The sequence below is a fragment of the Tachysurus vachellii genome, chromosome 25, assembly GCF_030014155.1.
Source record: "Tachysurus vachellii isolate PV-2020 chromosome 25, HZAU_Pvac_v1, whole genome shotgun sequence".
Taxonomy (NCBI): domain Eukaryota; kingdom Metazoa; phylum Chordata; class Actinopteri; order Siluriformes; family Bagridae; genus Tachysurus; species Tachysurus vachellii.
This window is the reverse complement of record NC_083484.1, coordinates 9,057,628-9,068,218: the sequence shown is the minus strand read 5'-3', so window position 1 is coordinate 9,068,218 and position 10,591 is coordinate 9,057,628. Positions and strand designations below refer to the sequence as shown.

Genomic DNA, 10,591 nt, shown 5'->3' with positions numbered 1-10,591 from the left:
ATAAACAATTTCTAATGATAAATAGCACAACATACGGTAGTGTAAACAACATTACTGGGCACACAGCTTACATTTCACTTAGAATGCAAATGCTCACACAAGCTATAAAATACATCACTGAAAGATTCTTAACAATAAATGCCTAGATTACATGAATCCAACAAGCAGAGGAGTACTTGATAGTCTTATACTGTATACACACATGTACCTTCATCTAACATTTCCAAATACAACACCATGGTCTAACAAAACACCAAAAAACATTCATTTAGAAAACACTTACAGACAATGTTTTTTCCAAGATTAAATGAAGTGTGAATGGAGATTCATCTGTGTGCACTCTCAAACAGCTCACAACAAAATGGCTAAACAGCACATTCTCTGCTTAAATATATGCATGTCAACACTAGGGGTCGCTAAATTGCAAAACAGCACAATGGTACAGAACTCTGTTCCACGTTAACCCATCCTGTTTTGACATCCTTGTTAATACATGTCACTATTAAGACAGAGACCTCCTTTATCTTTTCCTAAACTTAATGATTTAAATTTTATTCTGATAGAATTATCCTCCAGAAGGGCACAGTGTAGCAATCCAGTGTGTATTGTGCAGATCACTGTCTACTGCATCCCATACTGTATTTTTTAGCCCTCCTGGCTGTTCAGCAAAATTGTCCTAGGGAAACTTTCTGTCTCACACAGATTTAAGGTTTAAGGATACCAAACGTCTTAGAAACAGCAAGAACTTTATTCTAGAAAGTGTAGCTGAGTTTGTATTTTTGTTTTTTATTTCCAAAATGGCATCCTTCCATGTAGAAATACATCCAGTGTCATGTGGGGGCATTGCAAAGAGAGCTACAGTATGGAACACTTGCGTGTTTTCATGTGTTTGTTTAAATGTGTGTTTGCTTTGGTTCATGTCTTGCCACTGGTTGTTGGCCACATTAATCACATCTAACCCCCATGTGTCTTTGCTCTGAGAGAAGTATTCATTCAGTTTCCATTGTGTTCTATACTGAGCCTTTTGCCATTGTTTGTTTAACCTGGACTCCCATTCACTGCTGATTTTGCCTACTCCCTGATTTCATTTTTTGTAGATCACCTGACCAATGGCTCTGCACTGATCTACATGCATTGCTCTTCCTATAAATAAATTAATTAATAATAAGAAGAAAAAGAACAAGAATAAAAAGAAAAACAATTATTATTATGTAAAATAATATCTAAACATTTCTTAGATAAATTTGATTTTCTGCACTTCAGTTGATCAAGTTAATTGTTATATCATTCTTTTTTTTTTCTACATAGATTTCACTATTAATGATTTCACCCAAAGGGTGCCATCACTCAATTGACCATCCCACAGAGTCCTATCGGAGCCTCAAGTATGCATTAACGGATGCATACTTGACGACAGTGCCATCACTCAATGGACCATCCCACGGAGTCTCATCAGTGCCTCAAGTATGCATTAAGGGATATCAACATCAAGTCCTATACAACAGATCAGAGGGAAAAACCTTTAATTTTAAAAAGGAGCAGTATACATAATTCTTTATATTTTCCATGAATAATATTCTTAATTAAGGTCATGGGAGAATGTAAGGTGTCAGAATATAATGCATCCTTTATGCTTCTTCCTTTTTTTTCCAATTGGCAAATTCACTCCTTACAGTATAACAAACAACATAAACCCCTCCCTTTTGTGAAGTTGCCACCCATTGTAATGAAAGTCATGGGATTGTCTGTGTGAATGTGTGACTGTGATTGTATGACTTTTTCAAGCCATTGCAGGTCCATTCAAGGTCCCTGCTCCTGCATTAATAAAAATGAATATTGTTTGAAGACCTTCCCCAAGTTTACCATGAAGGTACGCATGTATGCTTTTCTTTGATTTCTTGTAAATGCTGGCTACATGGATTCTGATGACTAGAAGAGGCTTATATTGAGAATTGTTTAGTATAGTTTCACAAATTCATAATGAATATTTTTTTTTAAATCATTCTCTTATAAAAAAAATGTAATGTCTGCCTAAACGTTTAATCATTGTTTTCCTAATCTATTTCTTAGTCTTTGTATAATGTACATTTTGTGCTTGTGAAACTCATTCAGGCAAATGCATATCATGCTTGCTTTTTTCCCCCCAAATGCATAGTTTTCAATTTAGTAAAATCTAAATATTCAGATATGTATTGCACAAGCTTTATAAGAAAATTCATTATCATGTTACTTTATGGGGGGCACGGTGGCTTAGTGGTTAGCATGTTTGCCTCACACCCCCAGGGTCGGGGTTCGATTCCTGCCTCCACCTTGTGTGTGTGGAGTTTGCATGTTCTCCCCGTGCCTCGGGGGTTTCCTTCCCCAGTCCAAAGACATGCATGGTAGGTTGATTGGCATCTCTGGAAAATTGTCCGTAGTGTGTGATTGCGTGAGTGAATGTGTGTGTGTGTGTGTGTGTGTGCCCTGCGATGGGTTGGCACTCCATCCAGGGTGTATCCTGCCTTGATGCCCAATGACGCCTGAGATAGGCACAGGCTCCCCGTGACCCGAGATAGTTCGGATAAGCGGTAGAAGATGAATGAAGAATGAATGTTACTTTATGTTGGGTGAGAAATACATATTACTGTAGAACTGTCTGATCTATATATTTAATCTGTGGTGTGCAAATGTGATTATACCCGCATGCATTTTTACAGTCAGGATTTATATCCAATATTACCCGATAAGAAAAATTTTCTACGTATAGTAATATGCAATTTTTTAGAGGAACAAAATTATATAAAACATATATAGATGGAGTGTATTTTTATGTTAATTGTTTTAAGTGCACTGACTTGGAGAGTTTGAATTTTGATTGTAGAATATATTGAATATTAAAGAGAACTAATTTGCTAATTTTCTCCTCCCTTCACAGGTTTAATTTACATTTTTGACTGTAAAGGAAGGCATAAAATAGGCAATATGATTTCAGGTAGGTACACATGAGATGACCAGAAACACAAAACAGCAGGGCTATGGGGATAGGCAGCATGGATTTGAACCTGCACAAATAATGAGTCCTTCTCACACTAAGTCATCTACGGTGATCATGCTATAATTTTATTTTACTCTAAAGCCACCAGTAATGAAGGACAATCCATTTTCTTCTTCTCACCACTGACGTATCTTGCATCTTGAACATACAGGGAAACCTGTTCACCATGGTTATCCAGGAGGCTGGTTTCCAGTATACATTCAGATTCAGTTTCAAGAGATTACATGACATGGCAAGGAATGAAGCTGAGGAAAAACACCAGCTTTGTGCCTTGGCATTGAATAACTCAGAGTAACAATCTTCAGTTTTTACATCCCCTGTGTTAATTGTGTGGTGACTCCAGTGCTACTTTGCCATGTTAGCAGAAGTATAACCTCACTCCAAGGATCTATAGACTGTGTGTAGCTAGAACTGGTAGTTATTTCCCACCTAGCAGTGAACTGAGAGTTAAATCAAATTTTACACAACTCAGCTTCAGCAGCAACAGGAGGTGAATCTAATTTAAATCAATTTACTTAAGTTTTATTTGTATAGCATTTTTAACATTGGACATTTTCTAAAAGCAGCTTTACAGAAATAGAAAATTTCAGAATAAAAATTACAAGTTAAATTTAGATTAAAATTTATCCGTAATGCGTGATTCAGTCAGTGGTGGCAAGGAAAAACTCTCTGAGACGATATCAGGAAGAAGCTTTGAAATTGGGCTTAAACCTTAATTCAAATACCAAAAATCACTGAGGCAAATTATTTGCCTCAAAGCTTTGTTTAGTCTATTTACTGTAACTGTGCATGGAACACTGCGTTTCCCCATGTACCATTATTACTGATGCACAACATGCTAAACTCTGAATAGAATAGACTAGAATAGAATAGAAAAGAATAGAATAGAATAGAATAGAACGGGGGCATAGAAGCCTTTATTATCGCCACATACTGTATACATTACGGCACAGTGGAATTCTTTTCTTCGCATACCCCAATTGAGGAGGTTGGGGTCAGAGACATGTGATGTAAACTCAGACTCTGCAAAATGAAAAACGGTTTCCAAAGTTTACGATAATTTCAAACTAAACCTCCGTACAATGTGTTTTCTGTAAGATTGAACTGGTGTACAACAACAATACAAGTTTGATGCTTCAACAGCTTATCCAAAAACACAGTCCTCGCATCAAGTCCACTGAACGGAGTTGACACAAGATTAAGTTAGTGTTTGCATTTAGCCTAAATCATTATGATTACTAGTTGACATGAAGGCCCGTAAAAATGTTTTTTGACTGTGGCTATATGTAGTGACTAAGTTATGTTATGATGTCCCCAAATTAAGTTTCTGTGGCTATATGTGGCTATATTAAATGGAGTAAATGGGTTTAGTTTTCACAGTTATTAATGTACGCAATTTCAATTTTATCTCCAGGTAGTTCATCTGGGGACATCCTCAACAGCTGTGAGCACGTCTAAATGATGAAACTCTAGATAGAACTATGGCATCAGGCTAGATTAGACAGGGCCGTTAGAGAAGAAATACATACAGACAGTTTCGGTGTATAGGATTTTTTTGTAAAAGCTCTTAGAGTCAGCAGAAGAGATGAAAGATCTAAAGACAATAATAATAATAATAAATAGTAAACAATCTGTAAGGCTGTACATACAGTGAAGATGAAGCATCAGATCTGTTTGATTTTGAAGGAAAACAATACATTATTCTGGTAAACTATTACTCCAAATTCATAGAAACATAGCAGCTAAGAGATATGGAAACTGAAACATCATAGATGCTCTAAAAGATAAGTTCAACAAACATGGTATTCTCACTCCACGAGAAGGAAACACTTGAGACTTTTGTGATAGCTACTGTATTGTACACAACATGTCATCACCACCTACAACACCTTTAAACAGTAAAGTGAGTGTACCATGCAGAGTACCTTGGTGTAAGGCTTCAGAGGCCTCAGATCATCTAGCATTGTTGGACTAGAGCAACCTGGCTTGGGACAATCTCACTGACTTGAAAGGGTGTGCAATGAAAAAGGTGTGCCCTAAATAGAGCAGCCAGAACCAGTAATGGGGGATGCATCGTGTCCAGACATGCATTTAGGATAAGGGTCTAGCATTTAGAAGCTGCCCATATGCAGAAATAAGATTTTACAGAAAAATAACGAAATATATTAAAAATCAAGACAAATACAGCTAAGCATTTCAATTATAATCCAAGAAATGTTGCAATATAAAGGACCATATTTCTTTGTTATAATTGTAGAACTGGTCATCATCATAATCCTTATTGGTCACATAAACTCAGGTCCTGGGACTACACCGAACATAAACCATATTGTGATTGGACGATGTTATGAGTACATTTCTCTAGTAAACCCTAGTAATAGGTGAGTTCTTGCATATGCCGTCCCTTTAATTTGATCTAATGATATACGTATATGTATATGTAAATTTGTGTGTGTCTGTGTGTATGTATGCATGTGTATACAGATATAAATGTGAAGAGATATGGCATGAATTTGAGAAAGCAGTGATCCAGAGAACACCATGCAGTGTGAGAGTAAAAGATTATGAGCAAATGTTTTATGCTGCTCCTCAGACTCCTCCCTGTGATAAAGTAAGACTCTCCATTAGAAATGCCAAATTGTGTGTACAGAGAATTCTTACACCTGTTTCAGCAACTCCTGATGATCCTCATTACCTGACCAACAGTAAATTAATGTTACTTTTAAACCTTGCCCCAGCATTGTTTCTGTTGTATTGAAGCATTTGTTGTCTTCCCACCCTAATTAAGTCTTGACCATAATTTCTTTATGCTTACTGACTTTATTGACATACACGGTATCCATCCAAATTCCTGCCCTTTTGTCAGCTACATTTTTTAAAATAAAAATTTTTAGTTGTCTGTCCACAACATTGTGTATGTGTATTGTGTATAGTGAGTTTTTGTGTTTAGTGGGGTTTCTGGCTTGGTTATAGGAAACACAGCATAAACCCCATGGTGCATTACAGACCTGAATTACACCCATATTCTAAAAAACTGCATTACCCACGTTCAACATCTAACAGCTGCTGTTCTGGAGCAAGACACGAGAGCTGATGCAGAGCTACCCAGCTGTCACAGGAAGCTTTTGGACCTTGGAAGACACACTGGTGGGATTTATGTTCAAGGACCTCATCTGGTGTGGTCAGAAGGAAAGAGAATGCGGTATAGTAATATAATGTGTTTGGTTTATTAATATCTTATTAATAAATGCATAATTAAGAAACTTTAATTGCAACAAATTGCAAATTGATAGAATTGATATTCTATCTTTTCTATTTTTCTATTTTTATTCATCCAACCTCTCTACTCCTAAAGGCTTTGATTTTCATTCTTGTCCAGAATGGTCCAAGTGTGTGAGCCATCCTGTATACTCACTCTGGAAAAGAGCATCTCAAAATGTAAATCTTGTCTGGTAATTTGTCCTATCTTAAATATTTCATCTGGTCTCAACTTATCAGCAACAGAAGAATATGATATTAAATATGAAGTCAGGCCATTCAGTGTGGGTGATTGATAGTGACAAAGTGGATAGTTCACATACTGTATGGTCACTACAAACATTAAGAAAAAAGGATTATACACTATATGTCCAAATGTATTAAGACACCTCTCCAAATGTTGAACATCCTATTCCAAAACATAGACATTAATATGAAGTTGAAATTCATGGTATGTATCATTCAGGATTTAGCCCTCACAATAGCACAGAGACAGCACTGAATAAAGTGGTTAATGACCTACAACTGGCCTCTGATTAGGGTTGTGTAGACTTTTACTTGCCTTGCTTGGCCTTAGACTAGATAATATTATTAGATTTATGGAAACATTCCTCTCCTGACACAGGTCTTACTTGACTAATCATCATTAAGCAGATGTATCATTTATTCCAATCATTTAGCACTTATGCCATTAAAGTCAACATGTCAATCCAAAAGCTGTTTAGTGGGGTTAAGATCTGGCCTCTGTACAGGCCACTCAAATTCTTATACATCAACCTTTGCAGCTTTTATGCAACTCTCTTTGTGCACAAGGGCACTGTAATGTTGGAACAGGATTGGGATAGGCCTCTTGGTTCCGGTGAAGGAGACTTGACTGTAAATGTCAGCATATTTAGGAAAAATATATCCAGTTGTGTAACTGGATGGTTGCATTATTTACTTTTACAGTTTGCTGCAGCAGCCTGTGGAAATATTACAGTGCTCTTAAATGGATCCATTGAAAATGCATTCGACAGAAACAGGTCAGAAATAGGCGTACAATAGTCATAAAATGTTGTTAATTTGTTGACATATTTCTATTCTTGGTCATTGTCAGTGTTATTGCTTGTTTTACATAATTTAAAACATTAAAATATTGCTATGTCAGATAATAATAGTTCTTGTTTTTGTGGTTTTATTTCCTGTAGCATGTTTGGGAGTGAAGAGCTGGACAATTTGAACCCCAGGATGGTGTCCCATGTCCACATTATTGTTGTTTCAAACTATGAAGGCCCTTTTGTGTAAGAGAGAATGAAAAAAGTAGATTGAGTGCAAAGCAGTGTTATCTATTTTCAAGCCCGATTTTGTCAGATCTCTCCTTGTCTTTGTGAAAAGAAGAACCTAATTTTAATTACCGCTCAAAGGAGAACTCCAACAAAGTAGATCTGACAGCTGTATAGTAGTCTAAATTTGAAGACCTGCAATAGGCCTGTTTTGCTTACAGTATAGCTTTTTGTCAGCAAGTTGCACAAGATCTCCACATGGGCATTTGTTTTTCTTTGTAGCTGTTACTGATACACACTTCTGCATGAGAATCTGATTTTGTGTGTTGAGGCCTGAATTGATAGTTAATAAATTCTTTATGTTTCTAGAGAGTCCTGTTCCAATGGATCCATTCTCAGACTTGTAGGTGTACTGCAAACCCGAGGGTTCCACTGGTCCTGCACAGACATTGATGTGTATTCATTTTGATAACAATTATAACCATGATTGTTCTGTGATTAACCAACATATTGTATACTTATATCTTGTACTGCACCAAGCCACATCTTTTGCAAAACCTCACATACAATACTATAGATGCTTTCTTAGCAAACTTGTTACAAAGGCAACTTGTACCTTTACGTAAAAAAGATCTTCTTTCTGTAGATCTCTTTATCTCTTATCTATATAGCCACCTCCAACATTAGCAATTGTATTCCACTGAACATACATTTATCATTCCCACATTTGAGAATTATTATAAAAATAAAAATTGATCCTGCATTGTAGTCTTAATTATACAAGGCTCTGTATAAATGCTGTATCACTATGAACCACTTATTAATTAAATTCCAACTCAATAAGACTGTAATGTAGATTTATATGTTTGATATTTTATTTTAAGCATGTAGCACTGTTTTCCCCCACTCTAAAAGAAAATGCCCAAAGTTGTACATCAACAAATTATGTATTCTTAAATCAGTATTACTACTTTGGTTTCCTTGTATTTGTCTTCCTACATATTAAACAGGCTAATATACTAATTACAACCTTAGCAACAAGCTATATTTAAACCCTTATCCTATCTCTTCAGACAAAATATCAAAAGAATTATTCACTCATACCAAGTTTTAACATATAACAAAATATGTTATAAACAAAGATTCTAATAAAACATTAACAGTTACATTAATATTCTTACTCAACACATTACAAATTCCAAGTGTCAGTAATAAATGATCGTTAAACTTTTCCTGCGTTGGTGCCCATATGAAGATGTCCCTCACCTTTGAAATTAAGGTTAAATCAAAAATACCACCTAGTTGATAAAACTCACACACATCACTTCATAATGACCTACTCTATGCTCACAATAAAGATTATCCAATTTTACTGTGGAATTTTTTAATAGTTCCACTTCAAAGTCATCATATCAGACAATAAAATTGCGCAAGTTGCCACAATTTAATTTACTACAAAATGAAAATCACTTCATAGTGAGCTACTCTATGCTCAGTATAAAGATTAGCCTATTCCTCTTTCATTCTCACAATAAACATCTTTTGGGAATTCCCATTTATGGGAATAAACAAATTTACTGTGGGATTTTGAAGTAATAGCTCTTCAAACTCTATGTTTTATGTAAATATAATTGACATTTTGATTCATTTCCAAATTTGACTGATTTTTTTTTTTTGAAAATTAGTTTACTTATTGAGCTTCTCTATGCTCATTATAAAGGCTAACTAATTTTATTGTGGAATTCTGAAGTAAATGCTCTTCAAGTCATTATGTTTATCAATATAATTGTTCAAGAGGGACAGTTCAATTTATTCTAAAATGTGCCATACTGTACATTTCAAAGTGTTTATTAAACCAATTCAGAAAAATTTATAATGACACATTATATACTCACAATAAAGATACACCAACTTTACTCTGAAATTGTAAAAGTAATTCTTTTTCAAAATCATTACATTGATTACATCAATAAATCAATATAATTCAGCCAGTGGAAAATATTTAATTTATTATAAAATGGAAAATCCTCATTGTTTGTTGATCAAACTGAACCATATCACTTCTGGATGGCCTACTCTATGTTAAAAATAAAGATTAATCAAGAATTTTGTATTATTTGTATATTTTCTTCAAATTGATCTAGTAATATCTTGAAATGGCCAATCAAAATCAGCTTCTGGTTATATTATATTGACAGATACAGTATAGTGACTTTGAATGAAAATTACTTCAAAATTCCACAGAATTGACTGATATATTTTTATATTCTCACTTCTGTGCTGAAGTGATATGAGACGGTTTAGTTAACTAATATTTTAAAATTATCATTTTATAATGGATTAAATGTGCCTACTGGCACAATTACTGTATATTGCCAGATCTGGTTTGAATAGAAATTATTAAAAAATGACAGTAAAATATGCTCATCTTTATTGTCGGCATGGAGTAGGTCATCATGAAGTGATCTAAAATGGTTTGATCAACTAACAATTGGACTGTAAATCTTTATAATGTATTATTAAAAATAACTGGAAAAATAACTAAATAATTTGGCTTATATCATTTTACTTTTTCCTTATAAACCCCAATTTTAATATGTAATGATTAATCAAATTTATTAGACAGACTCATTACAGAGCCCCCCCCCTAGGAGTGGATTCCAGACACTCCAACGCAGAACCGGGGGGCGGCGGAGCGGAGGCGGAACAGGGGGCGGGAAGGCGGGCCAGGTCCATGTGGCGGTAGAGGGCAGGGCAGAGCCGGCGAAGCTGGAGGCCAGGGCGGAGCCGGCGAAGCAGGAGGCCAGGGCGGAGCCGGCGAAGCAGGAGGCCAGGGCGGAGCCGGCGAAGCAGGAGGCCAGGGCGGAGCCGGCGAAGCAGGAGGCCAGGGCGGAGCCGGCGAAGCAGGAGGCCAGGGCGGAGCCGGCGAAGCAGGAGGCCAGGGCGGAGCCGGCAGAGCAGGAGGCCAGGGCGGAGCCGGCAGAGCAGGAGGCCAGGGCGGAGCCGGAAACCAGGGTGGCGCCGCAGGCAGGGTCAG

General features: G+C 36.3%; 1 protein-coding gene across 1 annotated transcript; it reads left to right on the top strand.

Moving 5' to 3' along the window:
- Positions 1–1,793: 1,793 nt before the first annotated feature.
- Positions 1,794–8,110, top strand: LOC132840406 (ADP-ribosyl cyclase/cyclic ADP-ribose hydrolase 1). The gene is made up of 9 exons (XM_060862030.1): positions 1,794–1,870; positions 2,915–2,971; positions 5,292–5,415; positions 5,519–5,645; positions 6,098–6,236; positions 6,390–6,472; positions 7,241–7,314; positions 7,480–7,572; positions 7,924–8,110. Exons 2-9 carry the CDS (start codon positions 2,962–2,964, stop codon positions 8,021–8,023), a joined length of 750 nt encoding a protein of 249 aa, XP_060718013.1. The 5' UTR covers positions 1,794–1,870; positions 2,915–2,961; the 3' UTR covers positions 8,024–8,110.
- The last annotated feature ends 2,481 nt before the right edge of the window (positions 8,111–10,591 follow it).

Bases quoted from the DNA above. Each gene is read 5' to 3' on its own strand.
- LOC132840406 (XM_060862030.1), top strand. The intron at 5,416-5,518 runs GTGAGTTCTTGC...ATGTGTATACAG, and splicing joins CTAGTAAACCCTAGTAATAG to ATATAAATGTGAAGAGATAT. The intron at 6,237-6,389 runs GTATAGTAATAT...CTACTCCTAAAG, and splicing joins TCAGAAGGAAAGAGAATGCG to GCTTTGATTTTCATTCTTGT.